The 24,017-nt window shown below is 41.0% G+C and overlaps 2 protein-coding genes and 1 long non-coding RNA gene across 4 annotated transcripts in view; 1 reads left to right on the top strand and 2 right to left on the bottom strand.

Annotated features, from left to right (window-relative positions):
• Positions 1-16,816, bottom strand: part of ccny (cyclin Y) — a 32,423-nt gene extending 15,607 nt beyond the window's left edge. For both annotated transcript variants that reach the window (XM_075451932.1, XM_075451931.1), the window contains exons 1-2: positions 16,081-16,816; positions 298-372 (exon numbers count right to left, since the gene is read on the bottom strand). In XM_075451932.1, the coding sequence (XP_075308047.1) occupies positions 298-372; positions 16,081-16,234 (229 nt within the window). In that variant the 5' untranslated portion in view covers positions 16,235-16,816. The remainder of the gene's footprint in view (positions 1-297; positions 373-16,080) is intronic.
• Positions 16,817-17,587: 771 nt separating this feature from the next.
• On the top strand, positions 17,588-20,966 carry LOC142369911 (uncharacterized). Its single transcript, XR_012767736.1, has 3 exons — positions 17,588-17,856; positions 20,023-20,639; positions 20,841-20,966. It is a non-coding gene; the product is annotated as an uncharacterized LOC142369911 (long non-coding RNA).
• LOC142369910 (cAMP-responsive element modulator-like) lies at positions 18,489-23,716 on the bottom strand. Its single transcript, XM_075452323.1, has 3 exons — positions 23,638-23,716; positions 20,827-20,971; positions 18,489-19,548 (listed from the first exon to the last, which is right to left on the bottom strand). The coding sequence occupies exons 1-3, from the start codon at positions 23,711-23,713 to the stop codon at positions 19,404-19,406; spliced, it is 366 nt and encodes a 121-aa protein (XP_075308438.1). The 5' UTR covers positions 23,714-23,716; the 3' UTR covers positions 18,489-19,403.
• Positions 23,717-24,017: the final 301 nt, after the last annotated feature.

Below are 24,017 nucleotides of genomic sequence, written 5' to 3' on the forward strand. Positions count from 1 at the left end.
AAGGATGTTGATTAATGATACTGTAGATCCACATCTGAAATCCCTGCATAAATCCAACCGCTCGCTTTGCCAACAAATGTTAACAGAACTATGGGCATTTCATTCATTTCAAAGGGTTTCACAAGACATTGCTTCACTTCCCAATTAAACTACGCTGATGTGGTTGAAGCGGGTCATATGCACGGCTTACAAAAGTACTAACCGATTACAACAGAAAAGGGCTCCACACGTTACACCTCAAAGTGTTTCTGCTGCATGTGTAAGCCAAGGAGTGACAAGATTTAGAACACAACTTACCATCAGTTTGGGATTTGCTGAGAAAGATGGTGCTCGCCCGGGGATGATCTGAAGGATTGTATTCTATGGGCAGATCTGAAAACAGAATGAGGAACATTTAAGTGCTACAAAGACTATTCATTTTGGAGATTATTCTAAAGAATTTAATACCAAACTGACTGATGGACAAGCTGAGGTTCATGGCTGTTTGTTGAAAGATTTTCTTGAAAAAAAACAAAAGGTTTTCATTCATCTTTCTATATTTATTTGTTAATTTATTTATTCGTGAACGTACTTCAACCCTTCTGTTTTTTTTCTACATACATTTCCTGATTTCTTTTCTCATTATTCAACAGATGTAATCTTTTTGTGGCACCTTTCTCCCTTCATATAAACACACTTCAGAATAACACCGTATTAATTTTAATATCAAATGTGGGTTTGTCTTCAGGGGTTAACAGACTCTTGTAATGGACGAAACTAATGGAAAAGCAATCTCTGAGCTGACGGTGTGCTTCACTGCTGAGCAACGGCTGGTTTCTAAATCGATGAACTATGCAAACACAGCAGAATGTTGCAGATCTGGGTTAGAATATTTTCTGCACACATGCCACCTGCAAGCAACCACCTTAAAGCTGCGGTCGGCAACTTTTTTTTAGTCATATTAGCTTGAACTGTCATGGGATTCTGGAAGTAGAATATTAAATCTGTAGCTCCCTCTGAAGCCTGTAATCATGCTTGCAAAAACTGAGCGCTCCCGGCTGTTTTTAACCAATCAAGTTAGGGTGGAGGAATCCTACCTGTCAATCACAGCTTGTGCACACGCTGCTGAGCTTGAGTCTGCCCCAGCTTGTGTGCGCTCACACTGGTGTGAACTCACGTGCACAACCTCATTCACAGAGGGGGAGGGGTTTGGGGGGCGATTCGGAGCTTGGTAGAGGTTGGGGGAGGGACCTGAAAGTTGTATCAGTTCGAATTTTCTGACTTTAGACTCGGAATTTTGAAAACCTGCCGACGGCAGCTTTAAGAGAAGCTGACGAGGAAAACTGCAACAAACCTTTTAGCACTTAAAGCGATCAACAACTGGTGGTTTATACAAGTTGTGTGGATTTACACATCTCAATTCCTATAAGAGCCCTTTACATTAAACTTGTTAGATTGTTCAGATGGAAAATATGAGAAACCATTCGTCCTCATTACCGTGTTCATTACACTCATTGCAACACACCAGCAAATGCAATGATTCTGCCAGCAAAGTCAACCACTGCGTTGCCCACTTCAACACACACACATACGGACGTGGATGAGGAGAGGTAACATTTAGAATCCATCTTTTTGGCTGGAAACATTCGGTCCGCCTTTGTCAGATGTATTTGTGTCAAACCAAAAGCAGCCACTGTCCCTGTGGTCTAGCAGATGGCTGCTATGTAAGCCACAGAATATATCAGAATCAATTTAGTGGCCCATTTCTTTGCCCTGATTAAATCCTACAGGCTAAAATGTGCTGAAACCCGGCTTTTGAAATGGCAAATTATAGAATAGAAGTTCAAAAAGAAACTACATTCTGAACCCACACACATCATGTACAGTTAATATCTGTGGTTATTGAAACAGAACATATCTTATCTGAGCAGTGGACTGGAGTTTTATCTTCATGGTTGGTGCTACGGTCGTCCACTAAGGTCATTTAATATCCGAAATATCAGTGAATGAAAGATGTAAATGTGAAGATCATTTATCAAATCAAAACGAAGTGAAGCTTATATTACTTACTCCTAAGTCTGAGGACACCCATGTGATAAATTAATGCACAGCTGTAGAAAACTGTTCCTAATACCGATCATCAAATTCAAAACTTAGGGAGAGAGTAAAGTAAAAGTCAAAGAAGCTCAGGGTGGTGACTCCAAGGGTGTCTCTGATGATGCCAGTGAAGCAGGAAGTGTCAGACAGGGCCAACATCCTAACACAAACACAGAGAGAGAAATAGATGCCAAGTGACAGACAACTACATAGAGTCTGATAATGAGGGAGAAAAGGTGAAGACGGCAAGAGAGCAAAAAAACGAAGTCATGAGAGTGACAGATCTGAAACATGGTCGACAATGAGAGCAGACAAATAAGGGAAACTGATGAAAGAAAGGGAAAGGGAAGAATAGCTCTGTCTGCAAACAGAGTTTGCCTTAATACACACTGTGTGATGGAAACACCAGAGCATACCTGAGATCACAGCCTCTTGCAGTACACTGCAGGTTACGCATGTAAGGCACCGACTGCTATTGTCTCCAAACTCATTTGAACTCTAGTTTTTTTTGTGCTGGAGAGCCACTTTAGAAGCATCAAAGGACGCCGATACACACAAATACACACATCCCCATAACGTGGGAGGAACAGACACTCCATGCAGAATAAAAAAAATGGGTGTGGAGGTAGAGCGCTGAAGAATAACTAAAGGTGGGTTAATGACGCTTGCACCCACTATTTGAATATTAGTGAGGTATACACACTCAACAGCTCAAGCGCACACACACCTGTTCGGAGCCACAAAAATGCCGAGAACACAAATTGTGAATGTAGTGGTGAGAAACTTCCAGCCGGGAAGAAGACAATGTTTCCAGATATTGTAACATTTACGCAGGAAGTTGACCACACCCACAGACAAGGTCATGTCCCTCTCCAGGACTAATGCTGGGGAAGGCTTGCGTAGTTCAACTCTCTACAAGAACTCTACCCCACCTCTCCAACCTGGGGGAGACGAAAGCACCCAACTTCCTCTGTTTCAGGATGCAGGGAGGAAATGGAACAAGGGGTGGCAGTTACACATTGTTAGGAAGGTAGGCTGAACAAAGAGCGGAGGGAATAGAACGGCATGTGGATTTAAGTCAGGCATGCAAAAACTTACATCATTGCCTGATGATGGATTCCTATAATATGAACATATCTTATGCAGAGATTAGGGGCAAAACTCGAGTAAAAGGGCACGAACAAAGCCCAAAGTGAACGTACTTCCTTCCGTATCGCTCTTTTGCTTACAGCAGACAGCTGTTTTGTCTACACAGTACAGCTAATAAACAGAAAAGTTTAAAGTCAGGGTACAGCAAATCTAAGTTGAGTGACACCTGCGTTCTACAGTTAACCCTTTAACATGCACCTACCATCTGCAAAGGAAAGTGATTCCCCTTTATACTGGCATCACATTGTGAAAAAGTGCTTCTGCTGTACGCGTAACTTGTGTTGTTAGCGGATAGCTGGGAGTCAGTCAATGGGCTCTCCTGGTCTAAACTGAGGGTGGATTGCTGGTTTTTTGGCCAATCTATTGAGAGGATCAAGATGTTACAGCATGGTACCAACTGATCGATAATACGCTTTCAATCACCCACATGGTTAAGATGGGAGACACCCACACTTCCCACAATGGAGTGTTTGAGGAAAGTTCTCACAATGTCAGCGGGACTGATAATTGGGAAATAAATGGATTTGATGGAATTTGGTGATGCATAGTTTTAGTTTGTGTGACACTAGATGATCTTTTGTAGTTTTAATGAAATCGTTTTCTTAATATAATTTTTTTCACTTTAACATCACTGTATCAGTTTTTACCCGTGGTTGCCATCATTTAGCTCATTCTTACTCAACCTCTTAACCAAGATTTAGCATTTTAAGAGTTGGTTTCTCGAAGATGACTAATCTCCACCTTTATTATTATTATCATTATTATTATTATTATTATTCCATGTCTCTACTTTCTAGAGTAAGACCAAGAGAAAACAATTTTCACCTGCCACTCACCACACCAGAAACTTTACGATCGCTGAGGAGTCTTAACATGCAAATTCAACACAGCACACAGGGTGAGAACTAAAAAAAAAAAATGTAATTTCAAAGGGTTGTAAATACATCATATCCTAAGTCTGTCCATTCTGTGCCTTTCAAGCCAAGGAGCGTGTGCAACGATACAGTAATCTGAAAGCAGCAAGTAAAATCTGCAGAGGCCTGATGAGAAACATTGGCGAAAAAAATAAATAAATGCAAAGAAACACTCTTAATGTTTCCTCCATGACAGTGAAAGTGCAGGAGAACACTGTTCCAGACGGATCAAGAAGCAGTGAAAAAGAAAAAAAAAGATAACCAATGGGCCTGTCACAGTTCTATGAAGAGATGATTAACTATTTTTAAATAATGTGATTAACAATTTATAATCTATAGATCTATAGTAATATATACACCTATTAAAATACATGAAAAACATATATTGTTAAAGTTTACAGTGTGTGCAGATGAGTTGTAGGTAGAATTGGCAGACATGCTATTTAAAAAGCAAAGCACAGGGGAAGGCCATGTGACAGAGAAAAGACAAGAAAAAGAAAGCAGGCTTAAGACAGACAAGCTGGTAAAAGATGCTCAGAGTTAAAGAGTTTATGGCCCGGGAGAGGACTCATTTATTCTGCCCCCAACTGAGAGCTAAAAACCCACCCTCCTTCCTTCTCTCCCATCCCAGCCCTTACATCCTCTCTTCACTGTAGCTAGGCAACGCCGGCTTGAAACGATTCAGATGGTAGAGGCGGGCCTCATCAAAGGCAAAGACAGACAGCCGGGCCCGTCGTCTCTTTCTATTGCTAAATCCCTCTCCGACTCAAACACCTTCCCCCAACACTACACTGTACTAATTGCTGCCGAGTCTTTCTGTGTTTCCTGATGTCGTACGCAATTACAAAATCTACTGCTCTGCCTTTTTTTGTGGGTAGATTCACTCTTTTTGACCGTGGGGGTGTCGTCACAAGGAGTAATAGTAATGCGTTATGCAGCACTTGCTGCTCTTGTAATTCTTCAAAACACTGTGTTGACATTAAGAATTTGCTGCACAAGCTGCTGAACACACTGGACAACGCTGCACACTCTCTGCATAACCCAGCTATCAAACAATGAAGAGTGTTTGATGAGAGCCTTCTTCACCTCAGCTGCAACAAACGGTACAGGAGGTCGTTCCTGCCCGCAGTATTAACATTTAACAATGAAAAATGATTGATAAAAAAAATAACCGTTATTCGTTATGCTGCTCAATAATTTCCCTTTTTTGTGTATGGCAGAGACGGTCCGATAGGGGACTGGAATTTAATCACCAATAAATTTAGGAGATGTGTCTTTAGATAAAAGAACTGACAGACATAAGGTATGTAGATAGATACTACAGGCTAACACACGTTAGCATCCTTAGCTGGGTTTCGTTCATGTATTTCTTTAGGTAATTTATAAAGTGGAATCAAAGCAAGTAAATTCACAACTTACTCTCACTACAGTGTGTTTGTAGTCTCTCCTTTTAATATACGACTGAACCTCTAATATTTTCTGAGATTCTGTGGAGGACCACAGTGCGAAGTGACAAAACATCAGTGTTTATCTTGTTTTCTCTGCAAACTGAGGTTCCTATAGTGTCAGTCTAATTCATAAACGCTGTTTTAAACGAGAATCGGTTCTTGTGAATGCTCGTTGCCACATCTACTGGCGTTTGCAAATGCTGAGCCACAGTTATGAACTGGCACTGCAAGAGGGTTTCATACATGCCGTTTCGAGCGGGATCTACAAGCAGCAAGTGGTTTTTCTGTGTGTAACCCAGGTTACCATCATCCGTTTATTGGTGAAATAAATAAATATGATTTAGGATTAAAATCTTAAATATGTCAATAAATAGTCAAATAAATAATGCACATATGTTTATTTAGATCTGGAAAAATAGGATAAATGTGTGTGGTAAATGCGCCTTTCTCAAAGTGTACAAGATCCAGGTGACATGAGGAGTTCACATGATGTAATGTAGCGAACCAGGCGCCGTCAAGGTGTATGGGTCGTCGTCTTTTTTTTCTCTCTCTCTCGACCAAACCGATGTTAAGGCAGCTGCATGCTACCGTTTCGCTGGACATGCACATCTTTTTTTGAGCAAAAGAGTGAGTTATTTAGTCGGTTTTGTCATTGTTTTCACCGGTGTGGAGAGCGAGACCTTCTTTTGGAAGGATTAGAAGGGAATGATGTGGAATGATTAGAGGACAGCGTATGCTGCAAAGAGGACGAGAGAGAGCTGTAACCTGGACTGATGAGAGCCGTTTGACCTGCATTGTGCTGGAGATTGTGTGTGTAATGATTGAGCCTCTGGCCAGGTCTTTTTGCTGTATGATTTCCTGGGTTCAAGATCTGCATGGAAAATTCTTCTGCTGAGACTCTTCCTATTCTGTAAGGTGGATGAGAACTCAGTGGTTGGCGAGCCATCCAAATTAGAAAAACAAAGGGAAAAAACAGAACAGTGGCGTGTCAGTGAATTCATTTGTGAATTGTTTGAAATCTCAGGTGTTTATTGACACTCATTCAATTTTGTATTCTTTATTCATTCATTTATTTATTTTGTTTCATTTTGTTTCCTAAACCCAATACAAAATACCACGTAACTACTTACCTGTTAGTTGTGTGAATTCTTTACTCTTGCACTCAAAATGCAAATTGCTAATACCCCCTTCTCCTATAGCGAAACTAGACTTCTGATTTACTGGTCTGCACGAATATTAACCTTGATGAAACCATATCTGTATCACAGAACATATACTAAGCAGTAAGAGCTGAGGCAGGTTACATGTGCTTCAGAGCATATAACTTGGGTGTGTGAAGTCTCTATAAAACCAAAAAAAAAAACACAACCTTCGTATTTTGTCATGGCACCTTATGTCTGAAGATGTGTCGTTAACTGAGCTATTTAGATTTGTTGGATAAAGTCATGTCACTTTACAAGGTTAACCATCTTCTCTTCATCCCCAACTCACCTGAGACACTGCTGCATTCGCTGTACCTCTGAAGTTAAAGTTGAAACATGCTCTTGTTTTTTGCTTTGCTTTAAAATCTGACTTCATTTGGCCTCGTTTCATTTCCATGAATGCATTATTAACACAGCACCGGTAAGGGCCTTTAAAAAAAAAAAACAACACCTGTGAAATATTGCTGTGCATTAGCAGCAGCTTTTAATGTTAGCCGCTAAAAGATTAAAACACAGAAGAATGGAACAGTGAAGTCCAGAGTTAATGAAGCAGATTTGGGACAGGGGATTTACAATGTGAATCCTCAGGGGTGTCATCAACAGGCCAGTGGCCGTTACAGTCTGTGGTGCGTGTTTTAAGAACTTAGGCCATTTCATCACATGACAAACAATTAGATTGTATAAAGGGGATCAGTAGCCTACCAGCTGTCCATGCTCCAACAGCTGATGAGGAATTCTAAGTAAACAAATGTCAGTCGGGTATTTTTCTATCAGTTTGGCACAGCTCCACCCTGCAAGTCGTCAGGATTGGTTCCTGAAAATAGTCCACATTGAACTTAGGGGCTGTGCGGCCTCGCCTTTCTGTGGATGCAGTCGGTGCTGTGGAGACTAAAAGCAGAATTCCTCAGCCATAGCATTGACCGGGGATTTTGCTCATGACATGTCTTATATGTCACATTAAAACAAAAACAAACAAAAAAAAAACTTATAGACATGTGAATGAGCTTAAAAACTTTAAACAGGCAAACTTCTCTTTCTATAGGGCTATGCAAGTAACTAAAATATAAGCAACAATAATGGAAGGCCTTTCTTGTTTGATGGGAATATAATGGTTGCAAAGACCACAGGTTAACTAGCAGTCACTGATTCTACAAATGCAACATCCGACAAAGTCACCTTTTGACTCAGTCCGTGTTTTGTTGCCGGTGGTTCTTGGACTTTGAGAAAGTTAGTTCCCATGCGCAGCTCACAGAGCTTGTAAGCTGTAAGAAGTTGTAAGCGAGTGCAGCTCAAAGAGAAAGTCCTTCGAGACCCATAAAATAATGAGAAACGGCTTATATGAAAACTTCATATCTGGGTCATTTCACAATAGCAGTTTTCTTTACGACATGTTGAAAATAGCAGATGTGTACATACCAATATGTGAACGTATCCATAATAGGGAGGAGTGCATGTAAAGCAACATATAGGTCAGCAGAAAGCAGAATGAAGCAGCCACTCTCCCAGCACACACCCTCGCAAACTGGCAGTACACGCTCCAGAAGCTTTTCTGCTACGTCTGAATAACGTCTCATCTGCTGATTTTGCGGATATTATGAGTGCTGAGAGGAAAATCTCGACAAGAAGTCGGAGAATGTATCCTGTGGACATTTTTCTTGCAAACGTTGCAAGTTTTTCACTGAAGAAAAGTCATTAGAAATTTTTACCAAAAAAAACAAAACAATTTTAAAACCATTTGTGACCATTTTGGTCAATTTTAAACAAATTGTGATACTGTACTGTGAGAAATTAGCCCACCGCCACTCCATGTTCTTGTCACAGCTCTTTGTTTGATCTTAGTCGCTGTGATCTAGTGTCAAGCTGCGGCAGAAGCAGAGGTTGACAAGAAGGCAATCTGCGCCAAAGCTCTGCCGTCTGAACTGAAATCTTCACAGGACACGAGAACTCTGGCATCAGCACATACACACATACCCACACACACGCACAAGATCAGCACGCATGCATAAAACAACTTGAATAAACAAAAAGAACAACAGCTTTTCACAGATGCACACGTGTGTATTTGCTTTGCTGCCACAGGCCGGTAACCAGTCCCGGTTGTACCCTGCCGCCACCATAATGTCCACTGCCGGCACCGTTTGAAAAACGGGTGGTAGAATTGTTGCTCAAATAAAATGTCACGAGTCTCATGTAGAATTGGTTACAACTGATATTTATAGCTCAAAAATCTACAGACATTAATTCCATGTGATAAAAATGAAAAAATGGCAAATTAGCTGTACCACAATCACACTCAAGCAAACCACTGCAAATACCAATTATGCCTTGTATGACTGTCATCTGTGGACTGAAATGCCTGTCAGGTGTTGTTGTAGCATGCTAGCAGCGTAGATCGACTTCTAACAGCCAATCAGGCCCTAGTAATTATCTCTGCACCTGTTCAGCCAACCCTCCCCAACAGCTCACGCGGTCCCATCCGATGACGGAGCTCTGTGGGCTTGCTGAATTAGCCCCGTCTCTACACGAGTCGTGACAAACAACAAGGCTTCATTCACCACTTTAACCTCAGAATGATGTGATGAATCTCTATAGCGTCACATGAGCATCTTAAGATAGTCATTACCCTTACAGTTAAGTCCCATGAAAGCCTGCATTTATGTCTTTGGCTGAAGCTTGAAAATAATGTCACTGTGTTCAATGTTAAGCAATGCACCGTTATGCAAGGATGACGCGTTATATGCATCATAACACATACATCAGATCATACTGTATGATACTGCTTATACTTTCCAGTTTTATATGTAAAATACATTTTCAGTCACACTTAATAGTTTTAGGTTAAAACTCTTATTTCAAGATACTACTGTTTAATATGTGAAGCAATAAATAAAAATCTGTGCTTTACTGCGAAGAACTCAATAAAGGTCAAATACCAACACTGTAATCACTTGTTGAATTTGAGCGTCTGTCCCTTTTACTCAATGTAGAATGCAACCTCTCCCTTTCTATCTTTTCAGATCTGCAGTAATGCAAGTGGCATGCTGACAGCTGTGCCCACACACGACATACATTTCTCCTTAGACTTCTTCCCAGCCATGCATGTCGTTGGAAGCGCTACTTCCGCAAGAAAAGAGACAGATGGTATGATTCAAGCAGATTTCTGATTATACCACCGAAGAGCACTGATGGGAAATCGTTTCATTTGGACACTCATCCACCGGGCATTCGCAGATTTTTGCTCACTTTTTGTCCAAGAAGTACACACCCCTGACTAACTGGATTAGGGGAATACACTCCAGATGATCTAATGGAGACTTGGATCACAAATGCTCTTGGTATTCAAATGCCTGTGTACCCCGTCACTTTCCAAAAAGCTTGAGCCCAACAATGTGTCAGCACAAAACCAAACAAACAGAGGGTAGCAAATTTGACAGCAAGGAGCCCGGAGGACTTTTTTTTGCCTCTCGTGCAATATGGTACCCCCTTTGATCAAACTGTTCAGATGCAGGGGGGCAATTTCAAGCGAATTTCAAGGGAGAATCAGTGCCCAGTGTGGACAGGGGTTGGACATTTACTTTTCAAACAGGTCCCCAGCCTTTATAAATATCAACATTCCCAAGACATATCAGGCATTTTCTTTTGTCATCTTTTCTTCGCTCCATTAGCTAAGAATGATCTCACAGAGCTATGATTTTCCTCCCGCTTCATAACTGATACGTTTTTGCTCTCATTGCAGCACACAATGTTGCTGTCAACTATATCTGACCTACAGCAAACCAAATACAATTTACCGTTCCTCTCCAAAAGGTCAGTATTGTGTCGGTTTGAGGACAAAAGTGGCCTCTTATTGTTAACTGAAATGCATTTGCGAGTTTGCAAAGCAGCAGATCATTCTTTTTCTAGCATCCCGTTAAATCATTGTGAAAAGCAAAGTCTGAGGACAATGGGAGGTTTTCAGGGTTTCCACACAAATTCAGCATCATTTCGCAAATGTAGATTTAGATATATTGACACCAACCACTCAGAGAGCTTGGATACAGCTCTTTTTGATTATATACATAGAATGTTTCTTTCTTTCAAGTAGACATGTTGTTCGCACTTTGACAATGCAGTTGGTGGTCATTAGGGTTTTATGTCCCCGAGGACACTTAAACATGAAAGGTAAAAGCTTGCTTGAGTTGCATCGGGTCTGAATTGAGTTAAATGGAGCATCCCATCAGCGATAGAGACGTTTCCTCCCGTCTCTTCATTAGACTTGGCAGGACCTTTACGAAGTGAATGTGGATGTCAAACAGAAGCCCTTTAAGAAATTAGATGAAAACCCGAGCAGGTAATTAGTGGGCAGCAGATGCATCCTCCCATCTGTAGGCCAGTCCGATACAAAAGAGACACCAGAGTGAGATTGACACAGGCAACTGCGTCTTCATTACCAGCCTGTGAAATAATTAATTTGCTGTCAAAATGGTAACAATCGTCTTTGAAGTGATTTATTTCTTCAGGGAAATATGCAAACAGAAATCATTTTTTCGAATAGTTTCAAGCAGACATGATTCAGAATCTCCCGACCACAAACACTTGTGCTTCTTAATAACTGATGTGGTCCTTTCTGTCTAACAGACTGACAGTCCAAAGCACTGTCAGAGTACTGGATGGTACTCTTGGCGAGTCAGAGAAATAAACAATATAAACACTGATGCCATGTTACAGACACAGTTTGGCTTTTTTTTTTTTTTTTTTTTTTTTTTAATGAGAATTTGTTAAACATCTGAGAAATTACCAGTGGAGTGACAGTTAAGCTTTCATTGTGTTGCCAAATGCAGTAAGTCAGTTTGAAGAGCTACTGGCCACCATTCAGACGAATTCCCCCCTTACGATTAACGTTTGTCTAATACTTTCACATGCTGTACCATGTCCAGGCACAACAAGTCTCATATTATTGCTTAAATGATGATGACGGTTAATTAATTAACAGGAAGATAAAAAAAAAGGTAATGATTAATTGGGGAGTTTTTACACAAAAATAAAAGTTCTGTAAGGGCTTTTAGAATAAAGGTTCTCTAACAGAGGTTAGAGCTTCAGGAAAATGCAATTCCTGCATCAAACATTTAAGCAGATCAGCAAAAGAGCCACTGCCCTGGGTTGCCATTGAGACTTGGTAAAACGAATATGAAAATGAGACCAAATTAATTAAATGGAACAAGGAGCCAACTCCTCCTCACATGATCCAACCTCAGCACTGTGTGGTTGAAGATGCGTTGGCAAAAAGGTCTAAAGTGTATTTTTCAATAAAAACCCATTTGTAAATATGCCAAGTTTTTACAAAAGCCCACAAAACATTGTGGTAATTATAAAAATGTCAGCGAAAAAAAGTAAGTCTGAATGTCCACATCTTTACATCAAAAACTCAGATACAGTTGGATGCATTTTCCTCCTCATCAACAATCGCAACAATAAAAAACGTATCGTACGCAGGAGATCTAGGTCAACTCGTCGGGAATTCTCCGAAAGGACACTCCCCAGACTCATCAAACACACATGAATAATCCACGTCCAGATTTCAATTAGCCTGCAAGCAAAACTCATCAATATGTGTGTGTGTGTGTGTGTGCTCCAGAAATAACCAACTTAAACACTGATGAGACAGAGAACAAACGCTGAGCCCAGAGACGTTACTCATTTACACATGTCTATGTTAAGTAAAACCCAGACGAGCTCCATCTGTTTCATCTTCCGCTCCCTTATTTCGGAGACTTTCGTGGCATAGTTTTGCCTTTATTCAAACATTTGCTGTTTGATCTGCACATCAAACATCTGGATTGATCTGGATGCGAGTAGATAATTCTGAAATGTCCTATTTTCTGGTCTCCGTGTCGTTCACCTCAGTCTTGTTTTAAATACAGGGAGAAGTGAGTAAAGAAAAAGTCAGTTTAAGTTTTGTTTTTTTTTTCTTAATATTATACTATATCTAAAAAGGAAAACAGCCAAGGACAATTGGAAGATGGTTTCTCAATTTCTTTTTGTTGACTTTTAACATTACAGTGCCGTTTCATGCTGACTTTGCCAGTCTCAAAAAATAATATTAATAATCCTATATAAAAAATAAAAAAAAACTGTCTTCACAAAAATCAATCTCCCACCTGTCTATCTCTACAGTGAAAGTTCTGATGACAACAAACAGCGAGGGATTGCTCGAGCAAATCTGATCGCAACACCGATTTGTGAACGAGGTCACGTAGGAGACACTTTCATGCTTATAGAAATATAAGGAAGTTGCTCATCGAGGACCGCGAAAGCTTTGTGGACACATATGAGCGCACGTATGTGTCGTCATCACTGTCAGCAGTTCTTGTGGATGATCTTTTCTGTAATCACAAGCTTAATGAGGTCACACAATAACCCACACGACACAGAGTGTGGCAGAGATGCACTATATGCAAGCAACATAACGGCACTTGTTCCAGTTAAACCAAATCAAATGAAACACAATAAGAGCCACAGAACTCAGAACAGAGCGAGAGAACAACTTTGTACTTTCCAATAAACGCAGAATCTCTTTCGCTTATCCGTTTTCAGAATCGCTGGAATGGAACTCAAGGCAAGCAGTGTTATGAGGCTGGTTATCAACTCTGAAATTCAGTCCTGGTTTTCCTGCTGTTTATCATCATGTTCATGGAAAAGGGGAGAAGATGGCAACAGGTGACCGGTCATAAACATGGATCTGGAGCTGAAAATTTCTCAGGTAAGGTAAACAAATGCAAGGAAAAAAGGCAAAAACCAAGAGGGCGATCTATCAAAAAAAGAAAGTAAAATACTGCCAAATATACAAATGCAAATCAATGTCATTGCTCTGACTGGAATCCCAGCTGTGTGCTACAGATGTATCCTCATGGGCAGTTTTAGCCTTATTTCAGTTGGTTGTTTTCCGCCTATAAAGAACAAACACGAACACAGTTCAAACCAGAGACACCGCAAGAAAAAGTTGTGAAGGCACATTTTTCAGTGAAATATGGACAATAAAAAGTAAAGGGAAAAATCCAAAAAAGAATCTATAGATCCATTTGTTTTAATGGAGGTGATTCCTTTTTTAAGAAAACATCTTAAAAACAGGACCTGAAATCAAACTCAAATCAAAATCAAAAAGCAGGTTCGGCTTTAGATTTCAATACGATTGAATTAAATATAGGTTAGAATCATTCGGGGGTCAGTTCCACTTCTTTTCTTGTGAATGTTTAAAGACAACAGGTGAACTATCAGCATGGCTGACCACCCTTTTGGGCAATAATTTACATGTAGCAATTAGGTTACACAAACACAAGTTGTTTTAATCCCTCGTCGGTTCATGTTCTATTTATTCTCTTAAACAAATTATCACACGTGGACGTCTACCAAGCTGGTCCAACCAAACTAACACATCAGGACAGTCCCAGGACATTATGGAGGGTGCGTACTGTTAGGCCAATGAGGCAAATGAGCACCAGTCATCAGCCAAACTCTCATAAAACATCAAATTAGCTGCTAGATTAATAAATTACAAGGGGACAAAGCTTACTGTTGAGTTTTCCCCTTAAATAGTTATAATCCTTCCTGTAAGCTCAAAGTTATTCATACACACGCAACATTTAGATACTGGCCAAGACGAGCGGTTCAAAATTCCAATGGAGACATGCAACAAACTTTTTTTGCAAAGATATTTATTGCCCTGGTGGAAAATTAAGGCTTTGGCTCTGATAACAGATAAAGGGTCAAAATCTTTTTGCTCATTATATTTTTGCTCCAATTAAATATTTTAAAGAGGTAAAGAAATAAAGAAAGGATTTCTAATGACACTTCTTCTTTAACCTTTTGCAACCAAAAGCCTGATCAGAATCATCATCAGAGCACAGGGGGGCGTGAGCATAAATAAAGTAACGGCGCCGTTTAGGAGACTCCAGTTCGTAAGATGTAAATGTCCAACTGCTCGTTAAAAATCATCGAGATCAAAGCTGTTCCGACCCATTCCATGTCTGCTGCATTATTAACAAAGCTGCTGAAGGAGGCCCACTTCAGAGGCTGAGGACTACTTGATAACGAACCCAAGAAAGCCCCAGGGAAACTGAGGCAGACCCAGGTTCAAGAAGCATTTTGACCTGCTTTTGGCTGACTTTAAACAACCACGCGCACGGTTGTACCAGCTATTTTTATCCCTTGTGCTCTGCACACTGATAAAAGCCTACATCTAGACTCGTTTTTAAGATTAAGGCGATGTAATGGCAAGCGAGATGCCGTGCCGCAACCTGCATTCAGTTTTCCAAATAACACGCATTAAGGCCGGTTCCTGCTGTTTCTGGTAAGCTATTTCCCTGGTGCGGTGACATGCTGGGATTACTTCCTTCTCTGCCTTTACTCCCACTGCCTCATGCTTCCTTGCTAATCAGACGGGTTTCTACTCTCTGGCATGTAAAGGAGGGATACCCGCATATAGGCTACATACTTTAGACCTCACCATACTCTGATCAAATCTGTCATTTTAATCTGGGTGATCTGACACATTTCTTTGCATTTGTATATAGCAGAGCATCTTTTGTCTCTGTGAATGTGGGAATGTGAATAATTTTGTTGGATCAACCACACCAAGAAAGATCTGAGGACTGCTGCTTTTGAATGTAGAGCAGAGTATGAGGGTGGTGGTGTGCTGTTAATGAACACCGAAACATGTTGAGCATTTCTCAGCTTGCAAGGAGGAAATGAATGATCAACCTGCCATAAACACCGTTCAACATTATCACACCCCCTACCCCCGATGGGAAACTAACTAATGCAAACGCTTTAAAAAGCTTTTTCAACCTCAGGCATCCTTTCACACACAGAGACACATGGTGAGAATGATGCATGCTCAGGGTCCGATATTAAGACAGCGCACTTCTTCAGACTACCAACTAGACTTGGTCCAGACGTGCTTCTTAGGTCAAATATGGCCAACACAGAAGATGCCATTGAGCCAAAAAGGGACGTTGAAACGAAGTCTACAGAAGTGTGGTTACTGGTATAACAGGTGGGTGTGTCCTTTGCAAAGACGCTGCAAGCTCTCAGTTTATCACTTTTCAGCCTTTATGCGCAGAGGTGGGAAAAGGAAAATAAACCACCGTCCACAACAAAAGAATTCTATATGGGCTACATATTCTATAAATACATCAATAAATGCAATAAGTAATACTTAGTAATCCAATAGCAACATATGTGAGCACTTAGTATTTGTTGTTTCCTGTATTGAGTAATTGAAATGTACGTCAGACACTTTTGTCTCAGTCTTACCGTCTAAATTTTCCCTGTCGCTGATGTGCTGGAGGTTGCAGCCCGTGTCCTCGCGACTCAGCTCCGGCTCCGGCCGGTAGGATTCCAGCCTGGAGTGGTTGCTCCTCCGGTGTTTGGGGCTCGACGACACACAGCAGGAGGTTGTATTCCCCATTTTTGTACGCCGGTTTTGGTGACAGTCCGCGCCTAAAGGCTTTAATTTCAACCCTTTTGGTGTTGTTGTTGTTGTTGTTGTTTTTAGTCGTGCTGTTGGTGTTTCTCGAAGAGACAAAAAACGGGGCGGTAACGCGGATACAGACCTGGTGCAAACTACAAACTAGCCCCGGTATCCGCAAGCGTTACACGCCCTGCTCCGGCAAGTCAAGCACACTGAGCTGGTCAAGCGGAGCCATTACAGCAGATAAAAGCCGCCAAGAGACACTGATAAATTTAACGAGTAGCCCAAAGACCCCTTCCAAACCTCCAAGCGAGGTTAGTGTGTGCCTCGGAACGGGCTTCCTATCCACTGTCGACTCCCTCCGCCTTGTAGTTCCTGACCGAGCGTCCTGTTTCTTCACCAATGCATTTCCATGCTCTGATATTTCATGTCGACATGAGCGAAGATGATAGCATCGTACTTCAGCAAGTTGGAACAAAAATATTTTTGCACTCAGCGCTACATGGTTGCCAGAATACTGTAGATTGCTACTGCGTTGCTACATCCGCTATCGTGTTACTTTCAGGTGCTTCTCGTAAAGTCGTTTTTCAAGCAACTTGGCTTTTTGGACCATTCAAACGTGTGATTTGGTTTGACTTTCACCTTTCACTTAGCAATTTGCAAATAAAAAACAACACTACAGGTTTAAATTTCAGTTGCTCACTACTGCCTGCGATTGATTTTTTTTAAGTCCTCCTTTTAGTCATTGGATGTTGAGAGAGAAGCAAAAAATAACATGTTTCCCGTCAGTACTTAAACATATCAGTATTGTGGCAGCAAAAGGAAAAGGTTCCGGTTCAAGGGGGTGGTTACAACTGTGTAATAATTTAACCATTATGACAGTCTCCAGGGGGATGCAATAATTCAAGAATGTAATATGATATAATTTAGTAGAATAGAATAGAAAAATACCATGTAGCTGTCTTGCTTAAACAGCTGGCTGAGCTTGCCTACATTTGTGATTCTGACTTGTTGAGTTCAAAGGTGGACATTTTCATGTGTCAATTGATCATTTTGTCATGACTGAAGATGGTTGAATCCCTAAACACTTTGTTTTGCTATAGGTTAAATAAAATGGCTGTGAAACTGTTGGAGGAGGCGGTGGTATGTGAGAATGAGTGTAACGATTGATGTAATCAGGCCTTGTATTATGGTGCAGCCTGCTGGTACTGCAGATGCATTGCACGTTTTATTGGGGGGCGCAAACATAGTGGAGAGCACATATTGTGGTCTTTAAGTTGCTTCTTTTTTTTCCACCAATCACACGAGTGAAAAGGCTCCTTTAATCTGTAGCTGTAGCTGACTGTGTGGAGGATATAGAGGCTTTTGCAGAAGCATCTTGCCAATGATATGTGACTTAATTAAAGAGGCAAACTTGTTTACATTGCAGTAAATTCATAGTTTTATCAGCACAAACCATTTTATCTGCTCCCATTTCTGCAGCATTGCTTTTGGACTGTGCTTCCAGATGCATCGTTTAACCTCACATCAGTCCTGTTTGATCCCAGAGCTTTGTTTGGTCTCTCTCAAGGCAGGGATAAGGTGTCAAAATGGGCCCACGTACGGTGCAAGTCTCAAAGGTATTGTATTATTTCTGAGGTCACTTTGTTTCTGTGTTTCTGCAGCAAACTGTACATCATAATATAATCATTGCACAGTAAACAGGGTCTTGTCAACGAGTAACTTTTCCAACATCACTATTTATGATTCCTCTTTTGGTCATCCCTGTCAAATTAGGAATCAAGATTAGACTTGCTCCCCTAATATGGTTAATGTCAGACAGCATTTCCGTGCCTTTGTTTTTCAAGCAACACATTTTGTACTCGCAGTGAAGGAGCACATCGATGCTCAGCTGGTTCTAGCATTCTGAAAAATGGTTTAATACCAGTGAAGCTCTCTCGTGCCGCCTTTACCTTCATCAACAGAAACTGAGAGAAAGGAGAAATTGCTGATTCATCAGTGACAATCCTCGTAAGGGGTGATTTTTGAAGGACAGAACATGTTCTTGGCAACAAAAAAAAAACGCAGCATGGCGGTAATGGCTATATCAAAAACTTGCAGTGAAGCAACATGTAAGTGCTCTGACAGCTAACAGCAGTTAAATTCGCTTACTGAGGCTTCTTTGTGGACCTGTAACCTGAGCATTGTGCCCATCATATGAGTTCTTTACATTTACTCTCTATGAAAACAACACAGAGAGATTGCACAAGAACTTTATTGAAGCAGGAAAGTCTGGGACCTTTGAATATGGCCGGGTAAAAACAAGACATCGGTACTTCAGGAGTGGAATAAAACACTGGCTGTAAGTTAAAATGCTTCAGATTTTAAGAAACAGGTTTGTCATCAAATCAAAGGACACAGAAATAATTGACTAAATTCAGCAGCAGGCAGGGAATTAAATCAGCAACCCCCCACCCCCTAAATATACATGTACACCTTTATCTTAAAGCTGTAATTAAAAAATGTAAGGCAAACCCACATAAATAAATAATAATGCCAAGGGCTAGAAGCAGACATGTCCTCACAGGGATGAACCACAGATCCTTAAAGGTTTCTAAGTAAGGTGTAAAAGATTGTTCCTGCAGCTATAGTCCCACCGGGATTTCTGATCTAGAATCAAATCAAACTTTGTGAAGCCCCGACGATTAACAATGTGGCTTCTGACAACGTTTAGCAATCTAAACCTCCTTACATTAATTACAAAGTCATTCAAAGGAGCCGACCTGTAAAACTAATTCTGACGGAATGTAAAATGCAGTGCAGTTAAGATGACGACGGCGTGGATCGGGCAGTGTGTGTGTATACCTATATTAAGTTTATTCAACTGCAGCTAGAGCCTTAGCCTCTTCATTTCCAGTAAGGCCAGCAGGTGGCCCATACTCCTTCCTTCTCTTCATGCCTCTTCTGGAAGCCTGCCTGCTCAAAAGGTCCTCATAATAGTCAATGATAACTCTGTTTTTGTTGCTGGCCGTGCAAGGATAATTATGAGCCTGAAACACTGACATCACTGTGTAAACACATTGAACAATAAGGGCAAGGAGTGTTTAGTAAGTGTCTGTTTTATGCAGAAGCAGAGTCCAAAAAGACCCAGTTCACACAGTTCCAGTTCCTCCTCTGGTGGGAGGAATCACTCCACTTTGTGTCGATAGATGTCTTTTAAGGCTTTAAGCTCATCTATCATAGTGTTGTTTTGACTTTCCAGCAGGGCCACGCGATTTTCGAGGCATCTGACGTATTCCTTCTTCTTTCGCCGACACACCCGCGCAGCTTCCCTGGAAGCAACAACAACCGTTACTGTGGAGAAAAAGGGAAGCCTCAGAATCTTGGCTTTCCTCCCAGATTCAACAGAAAGTTTATTCCGGCCATAAATGACAAAGGCTTTTTTTTTTTCCTCACATGGGCACAGAATGTTCAGATGATGATGATTACAGTGGCGTTAACTCTAGACACAGCACTGTTGGTAGGGCTTGGCGTTGATGTTTTGAACAAGAAGGCAACCAAACAAAAAAAAAAAAAAAACGCAAGCAAGATGGTGCGCCGATGACTTCTCACACAACTAAAAGAAGAGCTGGAAAAAATAAACAAAGAAAAACTGAAGCAAAGCCCCAACAGACTGCAGAAAAGCATGTTAAATGAGAGATTCATCGCTTTGCTCTCTAGTAAACCAGTTATTCACAAATCTATGCATAGAAAGTACTGACATTTGGTCATGTGAGCTGACTCAGTCTCCACTTCACCTCAAACAGATCACGGAGCAGCTAACAAGCAGATGACCTAAGGATTAGCAGAAAAACACCCTGGATGGAAGAGAATCATGCGGTGGAATGATGACACACTCTGAATCTCATCATTACATGTCTTCTTGTCGTCCATTGTCATTTATTTGTTTGTATTTCACACAGGAGGCTGAGCAGAGGGAATTAGATAATCACCACGGGGGTAGAACAGGACAGTACGGTGAGCAAAAGGCTCGAGTCACCCTTATTTCTTTATGTTTTTCTTTCAAGGAGTCAGACTTTCTTTGTCATCTCTGAGACTGCGCTCAAGCAACAGTTCTCTGATTTTCAGTCCAGTACTCGGACCTCAACTTTTTTTTTTTTTTTTTTTGTCAGTTCTACCATTTTCAGAAGAAAATTTTCTGTTTAATCACACAAGAATCAAACAAGAGCTCTCTTGGAGTGTTAATTCCTCCCCAGAACCCGAACCTCAACATTACTGAAGCGTTTGTGGTATCATCGCGACAGACAGCGAAAACAAATGTCAGCCAACATCCAAAGAAGCCTCGACAACTACTCATGAAGACAATTTAAAGATGAATTGAAGGAAGTTTGTTATCGCATTAACTTTCCAGCTTGTTGAAACGGTAATAACTTTTTTTTGCCTTATACACTGCATTCCTATTTATGTTTAAACATACTGCTGCAGGTATTTTCTATTCTTCTGGCAACACAAACGGAAATAGATGGCGGCTTCAGACTGCTGCACAATACTGCATTTTTTTTAAAATGACATCTAATGACATCTGCTGGCAAACGTTATCAGCCCTCTACCTGTTCTTCATTAGGCGCAGCTCCCTCTTCTGCAAGTCATCCTCTGAGGGCTTCTTGGAGCTGTGAGCGTCGACACCTGCTTGCCCCAGGGGGAGGCTGAAGGGGGAGTTACACAGCTGGCAGCTCGTCAAGACAGGTGCAGAGCCTGCAAATATGCAACAGAAACAATGTGTCAAACCACACGATTGAGTTGTGTCACTCATTTACAAAATCCATTAAAAAGGGTTGTGTGGAAATGACCGAACTACACGGCATAATCTGTGACATTTTGAAAAGCTGGCAACGGCTTAGCAATGTAAAGAAGAAGCAAGTGGAGTTAAAAGCTGTAACATATTTGTGAAAAACAACAGTTTCAGGAGTCCAACTACAGCAAATTGGCAAGTCATTTGCAAGAAAGAATATTCTCGGTATCAAATCACCACATCATCCGTTATTATAATTTTTTTTTTTTTTTTTTTTTAAATCCTTAAATATTGAAAGTTAAGGAACAACTGAAATGCCAAAAATAATTTCCTAAAGCCAAAGGTAACGTTCAAATAGCTGCTTTGTAATTTGTATACTTGAAATTACTAAAATATGCAATCAGTTTCCAAAGTCGCTGCAGAATAATTTTGCGTTGATTGAGTAATCAGATCACTCAATGACTCCGGCTCTAATATTCACAAATCTTCGAAAATGTGCTTAAGAGCCCCGTGATGGACAGGCAACCCGTCCAGGGTGTTTCCCGCCTCTCGCCCCAATGGCAGCTGGGCAAGGCTCCAGCGCCCCCAACGCAACACTAACATGGATTAGGCGGGTCTAGAAAAACGGATGGATGTGTTTAAGAGTTTTCGGTATTCGTGTAGTCCAGATTGAGACGGAAACATCTGATTCTGATTGTCACACCGTGGTGAGGTTAAGTTGGGTTTTTGTCTCGTTTCATGTATTGTTTCGTCATTTCCTGTTTTATTTTGAAAGACTAACTTCCCTCTCGTTCCAGGTCACTTGCCCTTCCTCTCGTGTTCCAGTCTGATTGTGGTAAGAATGATTCCACCTGTTTCCCATTACCCCTGTGTGCTTAAGAGTCTGCGTCTCCCCCTGTCTTGTGCCAGTGTGTTGTATCTGTCTCCGTACAGTGCATCATCCTAGCGTTTTTCCCAAGCCAGTTTCCGAGTTCCCAGTGGTAATTATCCTCGTGAGAGTGTGTGTGATTTTGTTTTCCCAGAGTAAGTTTTTGATAATATAGGACCTGTAAGAGTTACAGAGTTAATTTTGCTTATAGCCTTTTTGTTTTCCCTCTTTTTTGTTTGTTAATCTTTCACAGAATATTTCCTCTGATTTTTAGGAGAGGCTCTTTTGTTTTCCTCCTCAGTAGGAGTGACATTTAGTTTAAAAATAAAGTTTCATGGTCTTTTGTTTTCTCCTCCGCTAGTGGAGTGATTTTGTTTGGATTTTGAGTTTGGATAATTTTTATATAGATATACTTCTCCACTTTTGGAAAGTGTATTCTTAGATTAATATTTCATAGCCCATTTAGCTTCTCTCACGAGGAACTGGTTGATCTGCTGCTCCTCTAATAAAAGTCTTGGAATTAAACCTCCTGCATCTGCGTCCTCCATTCTCTGGGTGTGACACTGATGACAGTTAACAGAGTTTGGACGCTTACGGTGCACACACAAAAGTGAACTTTGTGACTGTGAGCGTATTGTTTTGTCTTTTTTTTTTTTCTTAAATTGGATTAAAAGCGTTCATTTTTCATTCACAATGCACAGAATTGCAAATGCATAAACTTTAGCATTAGTCTTTGGTCAGATACTCTAGCCTGCTGCAATTAATTCTGTTACTGGTCTAAATACTTAGTAATAATCAACCCCTTACAAAGCTGCTGTGTGTAGAAGTGTTGTGTGGCGTCGATCATTTCGGTTTGGCAACAAGCTGATCACCAATTATGCTGTAACTATATTAACCACTCAACTTGCTTCCAGTCTGAATCAGCCTGAATAATGCTCTTATGAAACTTTTCCATGCCATCCCCAGCAGAGGGTTTATTTTAAATAAAGTAAAGATATTCAAAATGTTTCATCAACGCAGAAACTAGAGAGGATTAGTTCATATAAAGCTGCTTTGTACAAAATCTTGTCCCTGCAAAAAGCAAAAGAATGGTGCCATTCTTATCATCTGTTCATTGTCTGCTGTGCCAGCAGAACTCGCCGACCCTCACATCATAAAGCAAAGCTGATTAATTCTGCGATAAGTTGGACTTGCGAAAGGAGCTGTGTGTAATCACAGCACGGACGGCAGCTGACGTCGGTGTACGTCTTATTTGCCTCGCGTTTACATGTCACTGCTGGGGGGGGGGGGGGGGGGGGGGGGGTCTGTTCTGGTAAAAGGCAGTGACGTCACACACTGCTGCTGTGTGGCTCTGAGTGGGCAGCACATTGAAGCATTTCACACAGGGGGAGAAGGAAAGGGGAGAGAAACCGAAAGAACAGACAGATTCTTCAAAAATGTGTCTAATTAAGCCTGTTGCAGCCGACTGTGGCAACAGATCATTTGCTACTTTTCTCCCCCCTTTTTTCTAGAATAGGGCACTCTCCATTCTTATTTGATTAGACCGCTAATTGCCTTCAGCTGGTTTGGTAAATATTCACCGGAAAACATAATCAACAAATGTAACATCTTCAGAGCGAAGATCACAATGATCCCAATTTTTTTCAACCCAAAAGTACTTCGCTGTACTATATCACTTAACACTGACTGCATTCTGAAAGCCTGATAAAGTAATGTTTCAACTGAACAACAGTGTAAAAAAAAAAAAAAATCAACACATACCAGTTTCTGTCTCATCCCCAGTTACAGCCATACTGTATCTAGTCCCAGGTTTTCCAGGAGAAACTATCCTCCTCATAATCTTCTCCTGCACTGAATCGTACCCACAGCCAACGGTGAGGCTATGTGTGCAATTTACAATTAGAGCCATTGACATCACCATGACATCACTGGCCTCCTGATGTCAACAGCATGGTTTGCTCTCTCTCTCTTTCTCCCCCGACACAGTGTTATGAGTCAGGGACTCTGCTGTTTGTATCAGGAAAGGAATTTTCCGCAGCTAAAGAAGCAGCGCTTCCTCAGTTGTCGAGACTTTTTGAAGATTGACAGGCAGGAGGTTGTTAGATCATTAGGACTTCAGTATCACATAAATCCTTTCTTAA

This window comes from Odontesthes bonariensis, chromosome 20 (genome assembly GCF_027942865.1).
Source record: "Odontesthes bonariensis isolate fOdoBon6 chromosome 20, fOdoBon6.hap1, whole genome shotgun sequence".
NCBI classification, from domain to species: Eukaryota; Metazoa; Chordata; class Actinopteri; order Atheriniformes; family Atherinopsidae; genus Odontesthes; species Odontesthes bonariensis.